Source organism: Syngnathus scovelli, chromosome 12 (genome assembly GCF_024217435.2).
Source record: "Syngnathus scovelli strain Florida chromosome 12, RoL_Ssco_1.2, whole genome shotgun sequence".
NCBI classification, from domain to species: Eukaryota; Metazoa; Chordata; class Actinopteri; order Syngnathiformes; family Syngnathidae; genus Syngnathus; species Syngnathus scovelli.
Window position 1 is genome coordinate 9,047,174 of NC_090858.1, and position 27,122 is coordinate 9,074,295.

At 39.4% G+C, this 27,122-nt stretch overlaps 1 protein-coding gene across 7 annotated transcripts in view; it reads right to left on the bottom strand.

Annotated features, from left to right (window-relative positions):
- Positions 1-27,122, bottom strand: part of macrod2 (mono-ADP ribosylhydrolase 2) — a 277,199-nt gene that overhangs the window by 74,401 nt on the left and 175,676 nt on the right. For all 7 annotated transcript variants that reach the window (XM_049736627.1, XM_049736628.1, XM_049736626.1 and 4 more), the window contains one exon: positions 10,634-10,664. In XM_049736627.1, coding sequence (XP_049592584.1) covers positions 10,634-10,664 — 31 coding nt within the window. The remainder of the gene's footprint in view (positions 1-10,633; positions 10,665-27,122) is intronic.

Sequence of the window (27,122 nt, forward strand, 5' to 3'; positions counted from 1 at the left end):
TCCAATTTTCTAGACTCAAGGCCACACACCGTTATGACTAAAGCATTTGATTGTGATTGTATAAATTGTTGCCCGTTGTTCAACGCTGCATGTCAATCCGTGATAAGCTTAGTGCGACAACAAAATAACTATATGACAGCAATTGTTTTTCCTTTAGAGGAACTTCACAACACCACACCATCTACTAAGATTGTATTCTTTTACAAAGATCCCCAAACGTGAGTGATCCAGTGTGTTACTTTAACAGGGTGCATGCACTGCAAAATGTAAAAATGATGGACACCACTTTAGTTAAAAGAGGTTTTTGTGCTTCAAATAGTGCTGTTTTGACCATGGACATTTTGTGAGAGCATTGTTTGTACAAAATAAAGTTTCAAGTACCAGAACTGAAAGTGAGTGGAAAACAAAAGAAATCAATCAGTCCCCTAATTCTGAGGGAGCCAGCAACCACATATAATCCATGTTTTGTTTGAATTTACTCGCCCCGAGCGGATAGAAACCGGATCTTTCCAGCCTAGGTAACATTATATTCGGATTCAAGGAAAAACAAAGATGGTGCAGAGTTTTGTCACAGATCAAAACAGCTTGACTGCTTTTGTGAATGGTCTTATATCATTCAGATTCAGAAGCTTCAAAATGTGCATTGCTGAATAGACAATATGTTCCCATAATTATTGCTCATGGCATTTCAAAAATATCTTACAGGAGTGAAAAAGATCTTCCAGCACTTTCTCCTTTGCCTGCACTTTTCTTACATGAGTTAGCTACCTCCCTTTCCAAAAAACCCAAGAACAGCCATCACAATTCATCTCATGTCAAATAAATCACACAGTATGTGCTAATTATTTCTTAATGTATGTACTTTGAATAAATCAGAACCATACCGTTTAGAAAACTAACTATAGCCGAAACTATATCCGGTGTAAAATGAGTTAAGGTCAACCAACCAGCATTGGCACTCTTCAATATAATAAGCCCTGAATAAAGCAGCAGAGACTGCCGAGGGCACTATCTTGCAATAATGACATGGGTCAAGACCTCAATTTCAACCCAAATCAACCGGTACAAGGGCCATGCGACATTTGTAGCCGGTTGGTTATTGTACGGGTCACTTTCTCAGATCTGTTTTTTCTTCCTAGGTCACAGCCATTGATATAACATTGTATGACCTATGAAACGGGTTCACAAGTGTTGCAAGGACATTTTAAGGTGCATGTGAAGAAAAACGGATAAGCGAAAGCAATCAGTCCTAACATTGCCTGAATGATCTCATCTCACACTCAAGAGTACGAGAGGTCAAAGTCAATAACTGTTGTGTAAAGTTTAGACACTCGACAGCAAAAATGAAACTACAATTCACACAACTCTCCACTGTCTGGCTAGTGATGTTTATCTTCCTTTTTGTTTTCCTCTCTTTATTTCCCTCTCTGCCTCGCAGGGAAATGTTGAGTTACACCAAGAGGAGCAAAATATGTTGCTGAGCTCATCTACAAGCAGGATGTGAGTAGCATACCAGCCAGTAGTGACAACATGTCAGCTCGGAGGCTGTATTAGGCTACGTCTTTGCAGCTAGTTCACTGAACGTTCAGTCCTTAGCAACTTGCAGGAACTCTGCTCTAAGAAACAAATCCAGCATGCCAAGTCAGTTTGTAGGTTACCTAGCATGTACTTCGCAGAATGATAACCATTTCAGATTTTCCATGTGAAATTACAATTCTCTACCAACATTTCAACCCGCACTTGTCATGCAGTATTGGTGAACAGATGGAAGACAAAAAAAATCTGTGAAAAAAAGAGAGAAGCAGCTGTCTGGGGAAAGGGTGTCATAAAAATAAGTACAGGAAAGGAAAGTGAATAAATGAGTGGTAAGGTCCACATTTGTGCTCACTATGTGATGCCTTATGAAAAATGTTGTGAATTAGGATGAGATATGCTGAATGTATCGCAACCATAATAGAACATCTGGTCACCAGCAATGGGCAAACAGTATTGGGTACATTGAATCAATTCAGTGCATGAGTTTCTTCAAGGCTTTTTATTGGTTAGTTAATTATGTTGCACACATCAGGCATAATATAATAAATGAAGTACCGGGTTCCTTCAGTAAAATAGCTCACATATTTCACACACACCTGCATGATACAATTTGATACATTAGTAAGGCTGCAAAAGGGCTGATCACTTCCAGAAAATTTCAATGACAAGCACAGTTGGAGTAATTATGATTTGACAAGTTATAGGAATTACATCTAATTTGGTGCAACATATAATCAAATAGACAGGCAGCCTTTAGGGTTGGTGGTAAGCACAACTGCCTTACTGACAGGTTATTTTAGGTTTCTATCTCATTTGGAACAGGAGTTTACATATTGCTCCCATACACCTGCATGGGCTTTGAGGATACACGGATTTCATCTAACAACCCTGAAAGATGCTTCAATGGTTATTAATGATTTCTATTTCTTGTCTAGTGGTGTGGATGTGAGTATGAATTGTTCTCTGTTTATGTGTTCTGTGACAGACAAACAGGAAAACAGTCCACCTGCTAGTACATCACTTCACATGGCACACTATATTTTGGTAAAACTAGGATGTTGGCAGTAGTGCAAACGTAGCTTTATAATATTGTGCAAACACAACAAACTCATTTCATATCACTATAAAAGATTTATATTACTGCTTCTCCTTTGGCTCTTTGTGGAGTGTGGAGATTTCAGTGAAAGCTAATCTGTCAGGAGGTGGAGAGCTGGCGTCAGGTGCAGTGATGGTGGGCCCTCTAGGACCCTCTCTGCACTGCTTGGATCGGTTCTGTCCTATGTTGGGAATATGGGCGGCTCAGGGAGATTTGTCTTCGTGAGGCGCACTGATGGGATATGTGTCGTCTAGTGGCGCTGATGAGGACTCAGGTGGTACAATGTTATTTCTGCTGAAGGCTCCTCTACTTCATCACAAAGCACAGCAAAGAGATGGTGTGTGTGTGTGCGCGTGTGTGTGTGTGCGTGTGTGTGTGTGTGTGTGTGTGTGTGTGCGTGCGTGTGTGCGTGTGTGTGTGTGTGTGTGTGTGTGAGGGGGGGTTAGGACATGCATTTTGTTAAAGAGATACTGAGGCAAAATTTGCTTGTGTAGTATTTTCATAATATAGTACAACCCGTGACATGAAATTAGATTATGTAATAGATTATGGAAGAAGTTCTTATAAGAGCTCCACCATCGTTCCAGTGGCCAAGAAGCCCGCCATCACAGGTATGAATGACTATAGACCTGTTGCACTGACATCTGTGGTCATGAAATCTTTCGAGAGGTTAGTACCGAACCACCTGAAGGATGTCACGGGCCCCCTGCTGGACCCCCTCCAGTTTGCCTACCAGGCAAACAGGTCGGTGGATGATGCGGTCAACATGGGACTGCACTACATCCTGCAACACCTGGACACCCCAGGAAAGTACGCCAGGATCCTGTTTGTGGACTTCAGCTCGGCGTTCAACACCATCGCTCCTGACATCCTCCAACAGAAGCTCATCCAGCTTGCGGTGCCTGCCTCCACCTGTCAGTGGATCACCAGCTTCCTGACCAACAGGAGACAGCGTGTGAGGCTGGGGAGCATCACATCTGACACCCTGACCACCAACACTGGAGCCCCTCAGGGATGCGTCCTCTCCCCACTGCTCTTCTCCCTCTACACCAACGATTTCTCCGCAAGTGACTCTTCCGTGAAGCTCCTGAAGTATGCAGACGACACCACTCTCATCGGACTGATCCAGAACGGTGATGAGACTGCGTACAGACAGGAGGTGGAGCGGCTGGTCCACTGGTGCAGCCAAAACCACCTGGACCTGAACCCGCTCAAGACCGTGGAGATGACAGTGGACTTCAGGCGAGGCCCTTCACCACTTTCACCCCTCACTATCCGCAGTAATACTATTCTCTCATCAGACACCTTCAAGTTCCTGGGAACCACAATCTCTCGGGACCTGAAATGGACCGGCCACATAGACTCTGTCCGGAAGAAGGCCCAGCAGAGGCTGTACTTCCTGAGACAGCTCAAGAAGTTCAACCTGCCACGGGAGCTGCTGAAGACCTTCTACACTGCCATCATCCAGTCTGTCCTCTGCACCTCCATCACTGTCTGTTTTGGATCGGCCTCCAAACAAGACAAGCACAGACTGCAACGGACAATAAGGACTGCAGAAAAGATAATTGGAATCAACCTCCCATCTATCCAAGACTTGTACCTGTCCAGGACCAGGAAACGTGCAAGTAACATCTCAACAGACCCTTCGCACCCAGGTTGCAGCCTGTTTGAACTACTCCCCTCCGGACGCCGTTATAGAGCTCTGTACACTAAAACCAGCAGACACAGAGACAGCTTCTTCCTCCAGGCTGTCGCTCTGATGAACTCACACCACTCTTAGAGTCTCAGAGTCATTACTGTGCAATAACATCCCGCTTGCCACACCTTTTTTGTCTACACTGTTTGTACTATGTGTCCTCTCTGCATCCATTGCAGCCTGGTCATCCTAGAAGAGGGACCTTCCCATCTGTGGTCTCTTCTCAAGGTTTCTCATTTCCCCTAGCTGGAGTTTTGAGTTTTTCCTTGCCCTCTTGGGAGTTTAAGATCAGGGGGTGTTTGAGAATATCTTTCGTTCTTCACATGTCCTGAGTGTTGTTGTTAGTCACCTAAATGTTGAACAGAGGCTGTGATTTACCAAAGTCAAATTCCTTGTTTGGCACGCTCAAACATGGCGAATAAAAAACTCTTGAATCTTGAATAACAAATATGTATTTCTAATGTGTCAATTTGGCACAGCTTTAACTTTTCATGAAGCACTTTCACACCAGTTGGCAACAATTAAAAACACAATAAAATTAATTAGAAAGATTTAATCTCCATTTAAAAATCTACATATTTTTAGTTCTAAAATATGGGTATTTAAGGTCTTGTGTTAATAGTGAACATTTTGAGGCCGTCATTTATTCATTATTAATTATTTTAAAATAGATTAGATTGGATCATAACAACACACTGGTGGAATCTGGAGGTTAAAATTGTCAGTGATAATTAAACTTAAACCATATAATTTGCAGTTTACATTTTGTGCTCTTCATAATGTGAAAAGAACATAGTAGGATATAAACTTGATAAATTGGAACACAGGAGAAAACGAATCAATTCAAAAATTTCTACTGGTGTTACACTTCCTGTATCTATTGACTTAACTTTCACAGAAAATGTATAGAGCTGTGTTTTGTCTTTTGTAAAAAGAAATGACAAGGTGCTGCTCCACCACCTAATAAAGTGAGAGCAAGTTTGTTAAGACAAATGCAAGCCTGTCCAATGAAATATTCTCATGCATCACATGCATACTATATAGCTACGGGTATTGATACACTGCAGTAAGTACACCGCCTTTGCGATTCTGCAAAGGGGTTATGCTGCAACCTGCTTTTTAAATATACCGTTGAGGAGTAGAAAAAAATATCTGAGTGAGTGTGTCTCACTGGTATGCTCTTGTTGAATTCTACACAAAACAAACAAAATAATATTTTGACAGTTCCAGCCTTAAAGAAGAGTGTGTTATCAGGCTCTTTCTCCCTCCCTAAAGTTAAGAGTTGGCCAAGGTCTTAACATGCTACTCATTTTCTACAAGGAAGCACCTAATCTTGCTGAAAGCAAAGTAAAAGAAAAACAAAAAACAACATAGAGAACATTAAAGAGAAGCAGCTTAAATGAGTGTTAAAATTAACTGAAGATCAAAGTATTGGGTGGTTCACATTAATTGAAACTCATGTCGATCATTTTTTCACTGTCTTTGGTGTAGATTTCACAGGATGATTCCATTATAATGAAAACATTAATAAAATATTAGGATTAGCATGGATGAAGGCTTCATAGCTTAAGTCGGCACGATGTCAAGTGGAAAAGGAAAGGGACGTTTTGTGTGACTATTAGGGCCCTCAGGACAGATGAGGTGACCGGGGGTGGAGGACAGAGAAGTGCCGCAGAACTCCAAACACCAATATGTGGATGTCAAATAGCCCTGAGCTGCTTTCAGCACTACCACTGGCACATAGAAGGCTCTGACCATGACCGACTTTGTAGGCCACAGAAGGAGAAAGAGACAAAAAGCGTTGGAAGCATGGTAAGGTATATGTGAGGAAGACGGACAGAAAAAAAAAAAGTAGGTAGAAAGAGATCAGATTTTTTGGCACGAGCCATGTTAAGGTGATGCCCTGCTTTGTCCTACATGCTAAAATTAACAACTCCTTTTAAAAAACATTCAGAGTGGACAAGATGTACTGTACAAATTACAAGCGCACCTACATTACATTGTCAACTTTTGTTCATATTTTAAAACTGTCTCAGTTGTGTTAACATGTCTAAAAATACCGCTTGGATCAATAATTACACACACTTTATACACTATTTTTCACATTTGTTGAAATTAGCCCGTTTTGAGGGGGTGAAAGGGAATGACTGCAGAGTCAGCACTACCCCACAAAGTGACCTAGTTGCACTTTCAATTAGTGTGCAGATATGTGTTATTGCAAAATACATTTGTCTAATAAAGTATGCTTTTTTCAGAGGCTAACACTAGAGGCTAATGCTAATCTGTGCATCCAATGGAACTCATTGCAGCTGTGCTCTTGGATTTGTCGTTAAGTGTTTCAGACAGTGAAGTCTGGCCATGGCTTGAAAATAACAGATCTTTGTTCAGCTTTGCTGGCCATGTCATGGGTATAAAATTCTCAGAGTGGGAGTGGTTACAATGTAAATTAGCTTGACGGTTTCATAAGAGCCATTTTCTATGGTGGTTGTCCAAAGTAGTTTCACAGGTGATCTGGTGTGTGTGTCCCAGCTGATTTTGAATGAGAGGTACGCTATACCCATAAATTCCAAAGAGCACGCTTACATACACATATTAATAGTCAGATCAAAGAGGATTTACTTGATTATTTCAGACGTGATGGGTGGGGGCCAGCAGAGAGCATAAAAGCAATTAAAAAGTCAATTTTCCATAACATTTCCCTTTTGATGCGTGAGAATACCCTTCATCCTTTGATGTGAGGTGAGGAAGGTGTTTTTGGCACATAAGCAAAAGCATCCAACTACTACCATTTCCATAAAGGACACACTACAGATGCACTTAAAACCCTTTTCATCGGAGCCCTACAGTACTTATATGTTGCAATTGTTACAGTACCTCTTTTTTCGGGGGGTTTTCCATTAAAAAGGCTATGCACTCTTTTGTTTGAGTAACAGTTACAGTTCATATGACCCACTGTCGTCTTCTGATTCGTTGTATCAGTGCCTACTGGATGTACTTGTCACATCCTGTGGTGGACAAGCCAACATATACCGATCTAAAATAAAATGTACCACTTGCTGGAAAGTGACTTTAGATACATCTGTGCATTTACCACCCTAGGTAAGCAAGTTTTGACAGTGAACCCGCCTGGCCATCGCCAGCGACAAAAACCAAGATAACAATGTTGTAAGATAAGGTGTCATAAATGTCTCCAAGCTTCCTTAATCCTAAAGGAATGAAGACTGCTGTAGTCATGCTGGGTTGGAGAAAAGAACCCTTAGCGCTAAACACTTTTGATCTGGACAGATGTGAAGAATGGCAGCATGGACAATCCATTTCAGTTTGGGTGGATTACACCTGCATATCTCACAGGGGCATCAGTCAGTGGTACATCTCCACAACGGTGCTCATAGTGGAGGGTGAACAGTAAATAGTAATCTATATACTGTATCTGATGAGCAATAGCATAGCTGCAGTGAGATCATCACACTCCTTCGACTGGTTTAGAAATGTGGTGTGCCATGCCACTAAAACAATATAGGACAGGAACAGCACAAATAAGGAAAATGACCTTTCTAAGTATAAGCATCTGACTTTTGGCACTTATCTTGTGAGACATTAAGCGCCTCCACTTTGGAGAAATAATCCGTTTAAAGTCAGGCCACATGGCTGTGATTGATGTACAAAAAGGAGTAACACTTAATAACCTCTATCATGCTAGGTGACCCTGTGGCCCACAGTGGGTACCGGTTTGTTTACGGGTGGCACTTCCAACCCACTGTCCATGCTGAAATTCTGTTGTGGTTAATGGGCCTGATTGAGGGATTAGACTGTCAGCGCAGTGTGAGCCCTCATTTTTCTTCCTATGTGTGGAAGGTACCCCCTGTGCCCCGCTGCTACATTCAACCTTCCTGCTCTGCCATAATCTGTCAATGGTGACTGGAATGTAGAGGCGTGAGAGACAGTGTCAATTAGCATCAGCTTTTCTGACGAATCTGTCTTTCCTAACACAAAAGACCTTGGGAAACCTGTTCCTGATTGTTTTCTGTCACACAGTGTTAAGAGTAGTGGATATGATTTCTGACTGACGCTCAAGTATGATAGCATTTATGCTTGACCAACATACGGCACAGTATGGGTAAAATTATACATTTTAACAGGGCAAGGGATACACATAGCTTCCAAAGAGAGACAGGTCCACAAGTTCCATACATAAAGCAGTTCATGTTTATCTTCCCTGGCGGTTTAACTCTCTTCTCTCATCATATGACTTTTTCCCCTTTCCCAAAGATTTTTGTTTACTCTATTTTGTGAGCTGACTTTTTCCGCCATATCACATAACTGCGACAAGTACGTTGACAGCGGCACAGGCAAGATGCACCTGATTTTAAGTCTTTCACTCTCTGACAATCAACAGGGTATGTTTTGCTCAGTCGCTACGTGATCCAGTGGTTGGAGACCACTGCCTTAAAGCCTGCTAAAAAAAAATTCAGAGAGCAGAGAGAAAATGCATGAACAAAAGAATACTACACTTGAGATGGTTCCTTTTACAAAAATCCATCCTCTATTTGCCCTCTGCTGCATTTGGATCTTCATCCTTAATCAGCTGCATTGTTCTGTGGAGACGCAGTTATGGGAAGTGCTAAGCTGTTTATTTATTGAACAGGCTTTAATACCTCGGCAGCACGCTTGGCTCGGCATTGCCATGTACTTTGAAGTAGAGGCGTCTGGCAGAGTGCTATGACGGGCCCCCACTGGCAGTGCAGCACTCGACACTACAATAAACACAGTGAACTGCAAAAAAGCTATGCCCTTACCAGCAGCATACAGTAATAAGAAATATCAAACCGTTCCGTTAAAACAGCTGTTTAACAGCAAAAAAACTGCAAGTGATCATGCTCTTTTGTTCATATTAATTTCTAAAACAAATTTCACAACAGTGTGATGGAACAGTTATGATGTGTGCAATAGAGTCAAAAGGTTCCCAATTCAAAACTCAGCTCAGTCCATCCTGTGTAGCGCAAGAAGCTGATGGCGTTAATTTAGCAGGCACCAAGTACCCGAGTACTCATATTTTTGATAAATTAAGATATAGAAATACAAAATACAAGCCCAAAAAAATAACACTAAGAAAGAAAAAGCTGAGAAAGTGTTTGTTTACCATTCTGTCATTGTGAAAGGTATCTAACACGGCCAAGCTGTACGACAAAGCTGAAAATCAACTCCATAAGTCATCTGTGACCAAAGTTGCAGGAGCAGAGCAACTAAGAAATCATGGACTCATCCTAGCTCTCAAAAGTACTTTTTCACCTGCCAAAAATCAGATCAATTGCACAAGTGCATTACAGATTCAGACTACTACTACTCGTCCACCTTCCTTTTGGGATGTCTCATGGATAATCAATAAGGGCTTGATCTGGAGAAATGCTTGGCCAATCCATCATTTTTTTACTTGAGTTTCTTTTGCAAGGCAGTGGTTGTGGTGCTTGTGTATTTGGGGCTCTAATAATGTTGGAATTCTGTTTCAGAACATGACATTCCCACCACCATACTTGACTCTACGCAAGACACATAAGCACAACACCATCTGAACCAAATAAGTGGTCTCATCAGACCACAGGACCACAGCAATAATTCTCCTATGAGAGGTCTTTGCCATGAGGTGCTATATTAAACTTCCAGAGTCCAGTATTAGAGAGTGTGACAACAGCAACATCAGATTTAACACATTTACTCCCCATTCACACGTGAGACTAATGAGTCACATAACACCGGGGAGGGGAAATGGCAAATCCGACCCAATTTGGACTGTTTCACTTTGGGGTGTGTTCACTTTTGTACTATATCTCAAATATCACACAACAGTCTACATCTTTTTTTTATTTTTTTTTTTTATTTTGCTAATGTGTTCTTGTTTTTGAACTGTTGCTCACTGAAGCATTACTGCTGCTGTAAATATTTCAAATGATACCTTGAGGGAACAGTAGTTACACCACAGGTACATTATGTTCTGCTAATAAAGTGTTGTAGAATGACTGTGCTAACAATCACAAACCCCATATCCTTTTTAAAAGGTACTAGCGGTCACACTGGTTTCATTGAAACCTTGAGAAAAGCAAGTATTTTGAAAAATGGCATCTTTAATTAATCATATTGAGTCAGGAGAACTATCATTATGAAAGCACTTTGCAGAAGAATGACACATTTTGTAATAAAAAATAAATGTTACAAATGCATTCAATAATGTGTGCACATTAGCGTGTTGAACCTCTTGTAAAAAAAGTCTAACATAAAATCCATAAAATAATAAATAGTGACGATCTTACCATAGATTCCTGTGGAGATACACGGGAAGGCCTGTGAAACAAGTCAAAAGAAACATAGGTCAAAGCATATTCATTGCATCAGACAAATTCAGCAAAGCCACTCTGACTTCTACTGATAATCTTATGTGGAATTCCAAAATCCCAAAGAAAAACGTGACCATAGTTTTACATATAAATGTTTCCTCGCAAGCAAAACAGAGATGGCTCCATTTATGTTTGTGTTTCCCTTCTCTAAATAGTGACCACACTGTAATAGTTCTTTCTTGGTAGCACTTTGGAGCAGACAGATTATTCAAGCAAGGCTTTATGGCTTAAAATAGTTCCATTATTCTTTACTTGTGTCGGCAAATATATTATGATACATAGGCCTTGCTCTGAGCGTCCTTATTTCACATTTATCTTTTTAAATATATTAATAAACAGGAAAGAGATTTTTTTTTCTTTTTCAAAGGTTCCATTTGTTCTCAAAAGCAGCTGAAGTTGTGTTTTGTTTCTGCATTCTTCATAATGAACCACCAAAATGTTAATAAATAACACACCGATAAGAAATGTCACAACCATCTAACTAATGGATTAATATTACAAGCAGTAATACACTACCATAATAAATATATTATTCCATTACAGAGCAAAAACGGCTATGGTTTGGTTTTGCTTTTAAAATGATACCAATTACAAAAAATATATAGTAATACTCGAAATATGTGTGAATACATTTTATGCCAAGATAAGGCAGGAGATTGTTTATCAATGTTGAAAAGCTATGAACATCAGTTTATAAGTTTTGGTTAAGGGTGTATTTCGGTACATACTATAAAGACTAACAGTTTTTCGTTTCCGTACAGAGAGCGTTAAAAAACAATTTTTTGTCATTGGCCTCTTCTAGACAAAATAAATCCTAATTATTTTTTCAAGATCTGAGCAAATTAGTTTAACTGTACAATATAGACAATAGAAAAATTGAAAAAAAATAAAAGGAGTATACGCGCAACATGAAGAATGGTTGTTAATATAAAACAAGCATAACATTAGTGCACAAAGTATTTACAATGGAACATAAAAAAGTACACTTCAGAGTTGTATATGTCTTAACCAAAATATGACATTTACTATGACAATTGCTAAATTATAACACGGCTTTCTAGCCACATTTAATTATTAAAGCAAAACAAACATTAAAGATTACTTGTTGTAACCTGATTAGAAATTGTGCAAGAAAAATATTAAATAGATTTTAAAAAATATTTTCCCCAATTTGAAAGCCCATAGGTCAATTTGGTGTTCTTTTAAGCCAAGAGGGATGTGCTTCAGTTTGTATTCATATTTACCAGTTCTCAGGTTCCACCTGTCAATGTTCATTTTTCTTCTGTAGGGAGATTTAAATCTTTTAAAGTAGCTTTGACCTTTCCAGGTGACCGTCTGACTCTGACACAAATAACAGATGATGAAGCATGACCATTGTTTTAATGTGGTGCCAAGCTCAGTCTGTGGCTTTTGTGCAAATATTTTGCAAATTAGATACACTATTTATCTGAAAAATAGAAACTATCAGAACTATATTAAAAAAAAAAATGAATAGAGGGTGCATATTTAATGTTAGAGTTTGAGATGACATTCTATTTACTCAAAGTGGTGAACTTTTAGTACTTTAGGATAATCCAACTTTCCAACTCATGTATTTGCAATCTTAACTGTATTTGCCTGAAGCCCGAATAAATTCTCGGCCAGCTGTGTCAATGTGTCAATATTGCTAATAATTGTTTCCTAACATGAAAAGCAATGAAATATTTGTATGCATAAAAATAAAAAGCACAGCTAAAATATATTATAAGTTTCTGGGAAAGAAATTCAGTATGTAATGCGAAGTACAATATCACAATTCTACGCCATATGATCCAAGGAATGTCAAAATTAACGCACCACCCCGCATCAGAACATACCCGATTCATGCTATTCAGTAGAGAGAGCTAAGTAAAGCATAACCAACTTTTCTGTATTTTTATGAAACAACAATGCATGGTACAGTTCTTAGCAAACGCACCTGTAGATATGCTTACACTGTGTGAAGGTCCAGAGTTAATTAGAACAGGCAGCGAGCGGTATATAGACAGTCATGACCTATGATTCTTGCTTCGGGTTATTATTTCTATCTGTGGCTGCTCATTAGAAGTGAGTCAGCATGTCGGCCCGTGTTGGCATGAAGCTGCGCCTGACATGTTGCCTTGTTGATGATTCTCTTTGCTTAGGGAGTGCTCAGAAATTGGTCACTTGGGAAATTATTCTGTTTCCGAGGCTCCTCCCGAATATATCACATCATTTTAAAGTGGAACACCTTTCCTCTCAGCATTTCTGCACACTTATTTAGCTCGCAGTGCATGAAAAATGACAAAAGACAGTTACTGTGATTAGTGTGAACATGACTTCAGTTGTGTTCCCAATGTTTTGTTTTATTAATTTTTTTTTACCATTATTTTACCCTTTGAGACTAGATGTATTCTGTGGATGAGAGCTGTCATATAAATTCATTTCTTTCACTCTAACAGATTGCAAATATCTTTCTGAGAGGTGAAAAGATACATCCTAAGTATCTTGGGACAAATGCACATATTTATATGCATAATAACTCACCCATAGTTTTCTTAACATGATAATATCGTGCATTTTCTCTAATTAACTGGTTTATTGATTTCACTGTATGACCAGCTTTACACAGATTTTTATCAGACAACAAAGTATCTCTAGGGCCACTATCACTATGGCACCCTGCGACTTCCAGTCATTTGATCAGCAGCAGGACCGAACCCTAACATGCCTCAACCTCAGGCAAAGTGTAACAGTCCGGCTGTAGTGAACACCTTCACATAAATGAATGGGAACAAGATACTGCAAATTAGCGATGAGCAGGCAGGGTAAGAGCAGAAAGCCTTTCATGGACATACATAGTGACTTCTGCTACAGGAATGCCTCGTGTTGGCTCGGCTAGGTGAACAAATAGAACAGTAACAGTAACCAGGCTGCTCCGTCAGCGGCTTAAAGCCTTCTAGCTTGTTTGCTGATGGAAGGTATGATTATAAATCAAAGCAACAGTGTGCTCTTATGATTACAAATTTGATATCAACTAATGATGTCACACGGCAAAAATGCACACGTAATGATGTGTCCTTTTAAGAATTTGATTGGAAGCCAATTTTCAAAATGTCATTGCTGTGAATTGTAAAATTTTTATTGGGCAATATATAGAGATTAACAGGAGATTTTTTAAAACCTTGAACTTTACAATTACAGCGGTTTTCACATTGACATGATTACAATAGTTGAGTGACATATTTATTGTATTTGTCACAAGAAGAGGGCAGGTTTGAAAAAAAATTGATCAAATCCTTGCAGGACCGAAGCAAATGAAGAAGAAAAAAAAAACATGTTAATTTACGTAATCCAAACCAAATGCTTGATTAGAACCACAACATTCACATCTGAGAAATAGAACTCAACATGCCTCCAGGCCACTGTGACTATTCCAATGAGTGCTTCATGTAAATGCAGAATGTCATTGGCATGTAGCATTTGAAGCAATTTGCATTTCGGAAGCCGAAGTTCCAGGTGGGCATAAAAAAGGATCAAAGCAGGGACAGCGAGGATTTACTCTGCATCCATCAAAGTGATATTTCATAGGGGATCCCAAAGTAAAAATGCCTCTCTCTCCGAAAGACCGAAGATAAAATATAGAAAGCAAAGCCACTAGGGAGGGGGGGGACGACGGAGAACATATGTGAATTTTCAAATGTCCATATCGGCTTTCCTATATAGCAACACAAATCTGGGAGGACATTTTTGTTTTCAGGTTTATGGTTCATTTGTATGAGAAAATAACATCTTCTCATTCCCATTGTGGTTTGCCAGGAAAACCAAAGAAATAGAAATAGTGCAGTTGTGCAGAGCTCCAAACACCTGCAGACATTTTGTCATACATATTAAAGACACAACCTACTCAGCCCCTGGGTATACAATCTTAGTTTCACCAATGCATGCAAAACGGATTATTATTTTTGATTATCTTTTCTTTAAGCGTAATAATCTATGCTCATCCGTGGGTATTTAATTCTTGCTTTGATGGCACTGTCTGGTAATCTGACATAAAAGTAGGAGCAAGCTTTTTGGGGTTAGGGTTAGATTTATTCAGCAATGCACACCTTTCAATTGACACAGTATTGCTAAATCTTCGCACCCAGTGAGAAAACCCATTGTTCGGTGGCAATGTCACCCATACAGAAGAGATGTGAATAATGTAGCAGAAATAACAAACCTGGGCTAAATTATAGTGCCTACAAATTTAGGATAATATGACACCGGTCATATCATGATTCAAAATATCAGAGGGCAAATTAGCAGCGTATGGAGATGATGTTACTTCCATCAATCCTCAAATGCAGGCTCATTATTTGTTCTACAGTAGTAGATAATTCTCTGGCAGTTGTTGAAAAGGAATCGTAAAATCATTAAGAAGCATTTTCATAAGAAATTGCTTTCATTTTCATCCATGTTTTATCACAGAATAAAAAGGTCTCTGCTCTAGCAATGTGAACGCCTGCCTGTGACACACTTCCGTTGTGTGCTTTCAAGGCTTCCTTTAACATTTCAAAATTGCCATTTCAAGAGGGGGGTGGCTTCAAAGTTTCATCCCTACCTTGAAATTTGGAGACAGAACTGTACACATGATGAAATGAGATGCAGTGTACTCCATTGGATGAAAGATATATATTTCTACTGAACATTGCATACTAATTATTATTGCAATGATGCCAAAAATGCTTGGCTAATAATTTATTTTCAAGGGAAAATGCCTTTCTTTGAATCACTGAAGTGACTCTAAAAAGGCTAATTAAAATGATTTAAAGCAAAAACACCACTTTGATGTGCAGGTTTTAATTTACCTTTCATTAAATGGCTACAATTATGCTGAGGTCCGACTACATAAATGCAGTACCATATTGATCAGACAGATGCCTCGCAGACAAACATTCACTGTAATTGCCGATTATGAGTTGTCTTGAAGTGTCGTAACCCCGGCTAGAGTGACATAATCAACAATTGGCCATCTGGCATCTAGGATGCTTCATGTCCACAATACAAAGTCTGGCGTGTCAGGATGTGTGTGTGCGTGTGTGTGTGTGTGTGTGTGTGTGTGTGTGTGTGCGCGTTTTTGCATAGAGTGCAATATCCTATGTGGCCCCATGATTTCTTCCTTGAAATTGACGAAAGATGAAATGCCCTCTACTCACCGACCAGTGCACATTTTTTTCTGCCTGAAATATCAGGCGCACTTTCCCAACAGTGATTGTTGTTCCTGCGGAACCAAGCTCCAGCATGAACCTGCACTCATGTCCATAAACTGTTTCTCTGCTGCCAGGCCTGTTGTTCTTTTTGCCACATCTTCCCAGAGGGCTGATGTAGAGCTTATTTTCTATGATGCAATTAGGACTACTGCTAGTATTGAAAGCTGGAGGTTTAACCTTTAGCGGACCAATCTAAACCAAAACAATGTCTAGCAACAGAGTAGTAGTAGCATTTTGATTGTGAATAGATCATGACTACCAGCATTACAGTTGGGCAAAGTCCTGCAGTGAGGAGACAAACCCAATATTTTCGGAAACTTTATTTATTGGGGGACTGTGCCCTGTATGAATATTGAATGGAGGTCAGGTCACTATATCTTGAGATTGGACTGCAGTGCTCTTCCTTAACAAGAATGCATGTCAGTTGTTTGCTAGAACCAGAGTCATTCCTCGTCATATTGCAGCAAGACTTTTAGCAGTCTCACTGGATCACATACTTTTAAATTGTTTATACCAATATAATTTAATATTGCTGCCTCGCAGAATTTTGCATTGATCAATTCTCAGCATGGACTGTTACTGCCGACTCATATTGCAAAGGAGGGCAGTGTGTGTAAAAGACAGAGAATGCCTGAGATCATTTCACATATTGAAAATGTGTTCTGAAACTAACAGTAGGTCCCAAATCAGAATTCCGCCTTCATATTCTGCCTTATAAACCCAGCTGTTGTTGTTTTTCTAGGAGTTTAGATATTAATGACCAAGAAATGGACATTGTTTTGATTATGCAGAATTCCAACAGTGCAGAAAGACAATACATGCACAAATTCATAAGTACAGAAAGGCACAGAAAAGTTCCCCAGGAACATGGAAACCTATAATGTTTGTTAAATTTCAAATACAGACGTGCAATGTACTGTATAATAGCCAATATCGTTATTTGAGGCATTGTACGTACAGCCAGATTTATTAAGAAGCGACATCATAAACTGCAAACGAGGTTGCAGTATTTTATATAGAGAAGCCTTGAAAGTGTTGCATTGCCAGTTAGTTGTAAGCCATTTCCCACAATCGTGACAGTTTTTTCAATTAACAAAAGAACCATTGACAATTTTAAGACAAGCAAAATAAGATGAAGTTTGAAAAGATTCACTAAATTGTACACTGAGAGTCTATTTCCTAAATTCTTCAGTGGTCTTTCACTTGAGGAATAATTACTCAGTAGCTTCAAGTCGGGATGTTTTGGTCAACAGGGAATTGAATGGACTTAATGAACTCTCTTTGTTAACGGAGGCTTAACGTGGTCTGTGATTTCCTTCTCTGTGCTTGGTTTCTCAAAGACTACGGTAGTTCATCCCATTTGCACAGCCCCATTAATGCAAGGTCTGAGTGGATCCCAGTGATGCAACAATAGGAGGCGGGTTGAAAAAAAAATCTGCATACAAACCAATTAAAAAAAAAAGAGCTTACTAGAAATAGCTAAGTGGTTTCTTTTTACTTTTTAAGTGGTTTCTTTTTACTTTATGTAGTCCTATCAGCATTTAATGCACACAAAAACAATCATCCATCTTCTGTATATTGTGTAAATGTGATTTTAAACCCACTCAATAAACAGTATTTAAATCATATGCATACAAAGCACATGAGTGAGGAACCTGCCTGTAAAGCAGAGCTGCTTATCCGTGTATACCGTGGGGAGACTTGGCTCCAGTGATGTGAGCATTTTAAGCTCCCAACAATATAGCAATGCATCTGAGCTTGGCCAGAGGTAAGTGCAACCAACACTAACTATCAGGCGGCACAGAGGTCAAACTAAATGAATTAACACAATGTACTGGTCTGATGCACACCTTATGATGCAAAAAATGTTGGCTTTTAAAACATTAGGCTTGGAGACACATACAGTATTGTGTCTTATGATTTCATTCAAATGACTTAAAATGCTTCAGGGAATGTCCATTAAGTGTGAAAGCTAAAGGTCAAATTAGGGAGTTTTCCCACCAATGTTTCTAGGCCCTGAAAATTACTTTGGTCCAAGGACATAGTTGCTCCGAGGAGGTCAGTTCTGTCGCTCTGCAGACTTGGGGGGCATTCTCCTGCTGAGATCTGAGCTCGGATAATGGCGCACTCAGGAGTGCTGGGATTAGGGACAGGAGGGACATGAGGAGAGACAGGCTCCTTTGTGCTGGGTTCATCCTCATTCTGGGCATAACGGAAGACAGCCTGCAGACTGCTTTTTCAATTTCTTTTTCAGGGTGTTAAGTCCTCAACTGCTGGATGGGCTCAAAGGCGAAGCGGGCTCATTGATAATTGTATAATGGCTCACTTTGAGCGAGCAGGCATTTTGCTGAGATGGGCGTGTGGTTCAAACAGCACGCTATTAGTCATGCTGTCGGCTCAATTCTTTATTGTATTTTATTTCCTCGTGGGCAAAGGCTGCTGTACCTAACCATGTTTCTCGCACTCGCAGAAAGTTAATGATATTCAAGCCTACGCAGAAACAAGGTGCACCGTGTCTTTGTCTCTAATGAAACAAGATCTGCTAAGGTGAGAGTGGGAATTAATTATGTTTTGATGATGTTTAAAATATGGGTTTCTGAAACTAGAATGGAAAGCTTCCTCAGTAAACTGTAGCACTGATGAAATAATAAACTTTATGCGCTGTCTATTTCATTTTATAACTAATGGGACAAAAACTGAAGATTTAAGGGAGACTCCTGTTGGAGCTTATTTTTGGACATAGACATGAATATTCACTTAAATTGTGAGCTCTTAGTTGGAAAAGTAAGTTTGTAAACAGCACAAATTTTATTCTATTTTTGTGTGCCTCACAAAGCTTAAATTTAGCATGTCATTAAATGTCATTAACCAAAGTGAAATTAGTTCAAAATTGAATAATTGCAAAAAGATGCAGCACAATATGTCACCGATGTTAGTGGGGTGCACAGTAACAGAATTTCCACAATTATTATTATCACTCATGCTGGCCAGAGTTTTTTTTTCTTTTTTTTTCATTTTCCCTAATTAATCCTCAGGAGAACATGTTGACTACTTAAGTAATGATTAGAGGTACTGACAATGCCTTTATTAGTGCCCCATTTAACTGCAATCCGAAATTCAACAACTGTTGAATGTTATTAAGAGTGCTTTCGTAACTATTGTAGCAACAAATCATCAATCCGTTTGTAACTTTGGTCTGGTTATTCTAGCTCAAACGTCCTAACACCACACTCTCAAACCCAGGAACCCCCAGTAATAATGTAACAATTCTAGTTAATTTTTGTACATATATTAGGTAAATCATCATTGTTCACACACTAACTATATATCCATTATTCTTTGAACCGCTTAATCCACACACAATTGTAATTTGAGCTACATCCAAAACTGTTATTTTAAATAGTGGTACTGCACACTCTGTCTCTAATTGACTGGGTATGAGAATTAGACAGAAATAGACTCTCAGAGGCTGTTGGATGTAAACATAGTGTGAGGGTAATTATGGTGGACTGAACTGTGGATAGGATACTCTATGAGACCCTTACTCCACAGAAGATGTATAATCACACTGAACACAGCAGGAGCAGACTGATCCTCATGGTCTTTTCTCACTAACTGTAAAGAGAGTGAAAGCATCATGCATGCACTTCTCTTGTCACATTGCACACGTTCTTTTATTCCTAACACAGAGATAGAGGAATTACAGATGTGAAAGTGTCAGTGAGAGTGGCTTGTCCACATCTTCAAATAGTTGTCGCATTTACACTTCAGTGAGGAACACCACTATAAAGTATTAGCCTGCTAAAGCAGTGTTTTGAAACCCAGGAATGCAGTTGGAGAGGAGTGCAAAAGCAATCTGAAGGATTGGCTGATCAAGGTCTACACTTTTAAATCCACAAAGATTTCTTTCACCAAGCTTCCACCAAATAACCGACTGCACCTGTGACATCAGCACAAGCTAGACTACCTTCTAAAGCATGCAGAAAACAGACCTTTAAGATATAGTTAAGATAAAGTTCTACAAATGCAAGGTCGGATGTCTTTACAATAGCGTGATGTATAATTTTGATTGACAATCCCAAAAACGTCTTATTTCAACAATATGCTGCCTAGATACTCGCATCCATTGATATGGTACATATTGTAACTCATGTAAACACAAATATAGTTAAGTATTATTGTGTGTGTGTGTGTGTGTGTGTGTGTGTGTGTGTTCGTGTCTGTGTGCTATTTATCCATCCATTTTCTGAACAGTTTATCTTGAATGAGGGTCATGGGCTTGCTGGAGCATATCCCAGCAGTCTGGGTGGAGGCGGGGTACACCTTGAACTGGTCGCTACCCAGTCACAGCACACGCATAATCAAACTACCATTCAGACTCACACTAACACCTACGGACAATTTGGAGTGGTTAATCGGCCTACCATGCATGTCTTTGGCATGGGGACAATCATAATTGGTCATTATCATTTTCAGTCAAAAGCATTTGGCAAAATGGGCGGGTTTTGCGCTTAAACTTACATTCCATACATATACAATATTAATCTCGTTTATACAAGTGCAGGTACATACAACCTATTGTGAAGAACGTTTTTGTGTTGACTTCCCTTTGAGTCGAAAACCTTGTTCAGAATTTAAAAGAAAAGAGAACCCATACTTGAAAAGAAGTAAAGGCTTAGTTTGAGGCCAAGATCAATAAACAAGCTAAAAATGTTAAATTAGGTAACTATCGCTTGAATGAAACTACAATTACGCTAAAACAAATATTGGGAAGTCTGCTACAAGTACCCATGCAATGAACACTGACAGGGCAAGTACTTTATACTGCCATCTTTAAACACAGCTAATCTAGATTGGTGGTGAAGAAGAGAGTACAACGAGTAGGAAAGGACATTTGCAGTAAGAAAAGTCACAGTTAAAGAGAAAACCCACTAGTATGAAATGTTCCTTAAATGCTGTAGATTCCCAAAGGTGCTCTGCATAATGATCTTGGTCTGAACGCAGGTGTGTCTCTAAATGAGGAGGAATAAAAATGGAGCCAATGCCCACAAACACTCCGACCAAAGAGAAAGGGACACACCGCTCAAGGTCACGGTGAATTGCAGTGACTGTCGATTGATTGGGAGTACAGGGAGCAGCTGGCTGAGCGGAAACGGCAATGGTGCTGAGGGAATCACCAGGTGGCTCCTGTGAATTATGACACCATCCACCCACCACTTTCCATTTTTTCAAACAGAATAAAAAATAGTGCATGCTGAGTAGGCTTCTCATCTGCTGTTTGGTAGTGATGGGAAAACGAAGCTTCACATTTGCTTCATGAACCAGTTGTACTTTTTGACTCCTCTTGATGACACTGTTGGTTTAAAATTTTAGACTAATTTTGAACAGAGGCTGCCATCCAGATAAGCCAAAAATATACAACAACTGGTTCATGAAGCAAATCTGAAGCTTTTTTTCTATCACTACTGTTTGGGCCCTGCAATGACTTCCTTGCCACAAATGCAAATTTCACAACTTGGTCAGAAACTACAGTTGTTGCCGGAGCTTGATTTTAACTATTCAGAGCACTTTTTCCACAAATGGCCAGAGGATAATGCAGCTAATTACCGTTTTCTAAATGTGGACTTCACCATTAATATTGATAAAGCATTAATTAGTTACTAAAACTGGAACAACCATTTTCTCTGCACCAAATACATCACATGTTTTTGGAGCAGAACATTACTTTGGAGCAATGACGGCGACTGTTTCGACAGCGCTAAACAAATCAGTACCCGGGAAAATGTACATCAGCACAGTGTACACGATTGCATTACGTTTTTTTTTGTTTTTTTTTGCTACAACTCATCATTATAATTAATGAAGTATGGGCTCAAAAACAGAGAGAATCATAATTAGTATTAATGTGGATCATAATTAAAGCTCAGTAAGAGAGCGTTGTGGAGGTCATTATACCTGATCTATGCAAGATCAACACACATTCCTCTTGGCCTTGTCCCTTGCAGTGCACAGCGGGTAGTGGGCCAATAATGCCTCACGTTCGACTCTTAATGGCCTTGATTAAGGAAAAATGATCTGATGTGTACACTTCTCAAGTCACTTCTTTTCACTTTCATAATAGCTCTTCAAGATATAAGTGATTGGAAAATACAACAGAGTGCTTGTTTTCTTTTTTTTAATTGCTGGGGGAATTAGGTGTGCCGAGTCCAGATAAAAAAAGACAACCTTGTGTCAAGATAATTATCTAATGAACTGCTTGTTCCATATTCAAATTGACTGTCCTCTGGAGAGGTCACTCGTGACTGAGTGCATAAGTGCGTGAATGCATACAACTGCAGGTTGGCAGTACAAACCAAGAAATATTCAATCCTTACAAACAACACTACACAAGTGTAGGCCATTAAGTGGAAATGATGTATATGTATGTCTGGTACACTTTTTTTTTTCTAATCTTTGTAACATTAATATAATATGATACACTCCCACTGCATCGTCCTACACTCTTCATCTCACACTTGGTTGTTCTCCTGAGAAATGCCTTAGACACAAAATGAGAAAGGCCTAGTATCTATTTCATGCCCAATGCTATTATCAGGAGTGTCTCTATGTGACATTAGATATTAAGAAAGGTGAGATTAGGAGGTTATCTTGCGTCCTACACTGTGTGCAAAAAATATACCTATCGCTTATTTGAAGCATTTCTCTTCTTTTAGCGTGATGAATACATATTTCAGTTTTAAGGCTCATTTATGAGATACGAAAGGCTTAGATTTAACAGCCCACTATACTGATTATGAAACGTCACTCAAAAAGGGTGAGACTGACATTTAAGACAACCAGCCAACTTTGTTAATTTAGTACTGACATTAATACTGAGGTAGACTGATGTTTCAACTTCGCCACGATAAAATCAAAGGTTAAACCATCATAAAACAGTAACATACAACACAAGAATAAATTCAAGGATTTCCCACTGGAGTGCCCAAAACCGCCCTTGTACAAACTATTGATTTTGTAATTTAAATTTGATTCCGGCCACAAATGCTACGCTACTGAGCCAGGAGGTAGCCACAACAGGATTTATCAAGAATATTGCTGAAAAAACAAGAGTGCAAAGATTATGAAGCATGGGTTAATACTTGGCGGCTCGGTGGCGCGCTGGGTAGCACGTCTGCCTCACAGTTAGGAGGATGCGGGTTCGATTCCACCTCCGGCCCTCCCTGTGCGGAGTTTGCATGTTCTCCCCGAGCCCGCGTGGGTTTTCTCCGGGCACTCCGGTTTCCTCCCACATCCCAAAAACATGCTTGGTAGGCCGATTGATCACTCCAAATTGTCCCTAGGTGCGAGTGCGAATGGCCGTTTGTCTCTGTGTGCCCTGCAATTGGCTGGCAACCGGTTCAGGGTGTCCCCCGCCTACTGCCCGATGACGGCTGGGATAGGCTCCAGCACGCCCGCGACCCCCGTGGAGACTAAGCGGTTCAGAAAATGGATGGATGGATGGATGGATGGATGGATGGATGGGTTAATACTTCATATTAGCCCTGATTATCTCCCTGCCTAGTGGCTTAAGTGCCGGATCACAGCTGAACTTTTTTTTTTTTACACACTTACTTGTGTGGCTGTTAAAGTCAAAGTCACACTTCTGTAGAGGTCTGATATTCTAATTTATTTTGGTAAAGTTTCAGGGACAGTTTAACTATTTGCTGAGCCACAAAAACAATAAAAGGCATCTTAAACTTATGTTGTCGAGACCTATTCAGTCTGCAGAAACCCAATGAAGTAGTGGTAAAGCATACTGCTAAAATAGCTCCATATAGCCTAACGGACGTGGCCCTGAATTGCTGAGTAGGTTTGCATTGAGCCAGTTTAAAAATGGGAGTCAATCAGCGCCAGCCAGGCACAGTGTGTCAGCCCTCGTTAGCGGTGACCTTGGGAAATAATAACGGAACTAAAGCTGCAAAGGTGTATGCAACGATAATAGCGCTGTAATTGAAGAAATACATAAACAGCATGTACAATGGCGTGTCTGATTAAAACCATCAGTGGAGCCTGTAGGTAGACTTGTTTTGATAATATTCCAAATAAAAATACACAAAAATACATCTGTCTAATAGGTAAATAACAATTATGAAAGTGGTGGGCAAGCATGCAAATTTGAAATTGTCACATTTGCATCACATTATACTGTCTTAAAAGGTGAAATATGTTCTGTGATGCCAACTCCGTTTTTGCTTTTTATTCAGTGCAGCTAGAAGCTTTTAACAAACAGGCATGTCCAAAATTATTTTGTTGTCTTTTATCTCAATCCAAGATTCCCTTTGATTGTGTCTCATGAAAACATTCCATGTCGATGGCCCGAGTGAGACAAAATATCCCCAGTGTTTCAAAGAATGGTGAAAATACCTTGCACCCCGACTAAACCCATCCGCTAAGGTGGACACGATGATTTAAAGATAATTGGGTGAAAGCTTGTAGAAAAGAATCCCTGTGATGCACCAAGAAATTCCATTTTCATGGACTTGGCCCTGGCAAGTGTGAAGTTAGATTCATCGTCGGGCTTCATAAAAGTCTCAAAGCTGCGAGAAAAGTGTTATGATGTCATTGAAGTTTGTAATACTCATTCAAGTGATAAACTGGCTGGGAGTCATTAAAGCCAATATGTTTAACTTATTATCTTGCAATCATTTATCTCAAACGGCTTGAATTAAACCAATTTGTAGTTCTGGTTTGAAAGATGCGATGTGATGTGATTTATGGTTTATTTTACAATGCTTTCACTGCCTAAAAATAATCAGGCCAATTTTAAACCATGTTCAAGGGTTTATTTACCACATTCTAAAATAGTTATTTTTATAGTGTACTGAATTTGCACCCCATTACTAAATTTGAAATTTTGAACTAACATTACACTGATAAGAGTGTTTTTCAAAGAGAGTTGCATTGCTAAGATTAGAACACAACATGGTGCATTAAGAGTCCTTTTACAGATAGATGTGAAGATACAGCACTTTGGGTCACAGTGATTTTACATTGCAATTAACAATAATAATGTAAAATGAACTCCTTCTCATACTGCTATAATTATTCAAAGAAGTCAAAGTGGGGGAATAAAAAGAGCAACTTCCTCCTTCCTGATGTGATGCGAGGACAAAGATAGAAATTGTTTTGCTCGGTGGCCCCGCATTCTTCAGGTATGTTTAATTAATGTGCGATTGTTGTGGCATTCTTGTCTCATGGCGTATAGTAGGAATGACATCTGTTTAATCAACAACTTCCTCTGATAGTCCCACAGTTGGGTGCGAGCTGTCGTTTGAATTCTCAGATGGGTTCACCGAGGGATGTATGCGTCTTATAGAAATTCAGAGCACTGTCTCCAGGAGCTCGACACAGCCGGCAGCCGAGGAAAAAAAGATTTTGTGAAAGCAGTTTGATTCCCAAGCTTGAAGCTTCCTCTGCTTGACTGTGCTTTGCTACTTATATTATTTGAAGCAGCTTTATTATTGTCACAGCCCATTAGTCTAAAACAGGAACACTGCCATTTTTCCCTTGCTGAGCATCCTGGTGGGGTTGCCTTTGTTCGCCGGAGAGCTCATTCTACAGGTGATTGCTCTTGGCTTCCATACTTGTAATCAAGGCATTGTATGGTCACATACTGTAAGTCCACTCCACACAGAGACTCAAGAGATTACCGTTTCGATCCCTATCAACTGTGATTGCCCCTCCTGAGGTGTGTGAAAATGTCACATTTTACATATCCCAATACTTCACTAGATACCGTATAAAAATAAAAAAAATACTGTAGTCCACACTGGAGAGCAAGGAACATCAAGGGATGATGTTATGTGGCACTGGTTCCTCCAATCAGGTTCTGAATCTGAATCTCCTGCTGCTACTCGGATTGGTTTTGTCCTTCTGAATAAGTGCGTTGGTGTAATTGGCGCTCCCATGATCATTAACATAGACTGGCAGGCCACCACAACTACTATCAGTGTAATTTAATCTAATTGGCCCAGTGTTGCTCGTGATTCAGATCAGACAAATAGCAATGACTAATTTAAATGGCGCAGTGACCTTTTGAAAGCTTCAGTCTAATTAACCTTCAGCTGATGCATGCAGGTACTGTATGTGGAAGTGGGTCACAAGCAATGGTTGGCTGATTGGCTTCAAAGTGGACTGGTTAATAACCACTCAGCAAGACAACAACTCAATTGCGATACGGAGTTGACATCCAGTTAATTCCCCACTAATTAGAGCAAGACCTTTCGGTCAGCTATGGATAGTTGAAGATGGACACTGTGGTCAAAATGATATTTTTTCCCCCCATCTTGACTCACTTTAAATACAGACATTCAGAGTAAACCACAATGTATTATATCACAAAATAGATAATTAAGTTTGATATGTTGTCACTTATGCCATTCCATGGGACACTGGTTAATGAATTCATTTCAATGCTTACAATTATAGACGTTAATGATGAGGGAGATAATGGACTAAACTGAAAATGCAATACGAGAGGAGAGTTGCACATAAATTATCTGCTTTTTACAAACTAATGACTAAAAAATGTGTTCCATCCTAATCATGGCTTAAAATGGCTACTTTGCTGTGATCAGAGTTCAAAGCTGGCTCTCCTCTACATTATTAGTTCACTTCTGGACAGAGAGTTCTCGTATAAGAAAGAAGTTGAAAGCAGAAGGACATTTTTTGATGGAAATGTTCAGTTATTGAATCCAGAAAAACTCAGCACTTGAGGAGTCTTCACAGGAAACGGAGTATAGTTCTGTTTGATATGGTGTGTTTTCAGACGTACTGAACATAATATCAAACTACACAAAACACTAAAAATCAAAGAACTACACTTTTTGATTTAACCTACAATATTTACTACATTTATTAGGCGCACCATAAGTGGATAACTGAATTCATGCTTGTCCATCGACATTATGTCGTTATTAGGTTTTACAATAACACATATAGTAGTAAAAATAAAATAAAGAAACTTATAGATGCTGTAGATGCAAGAGAATGGCATTTTTGTGAATCCAAAGAAAAAAATTGATTAGTGTTAACAGGTGGTTAACTCCTGGCACCTGGTAAAATGTTATATATAATCAAAACAATGGTCAAACTTAAATGGTTGAAAAAAGAAAATA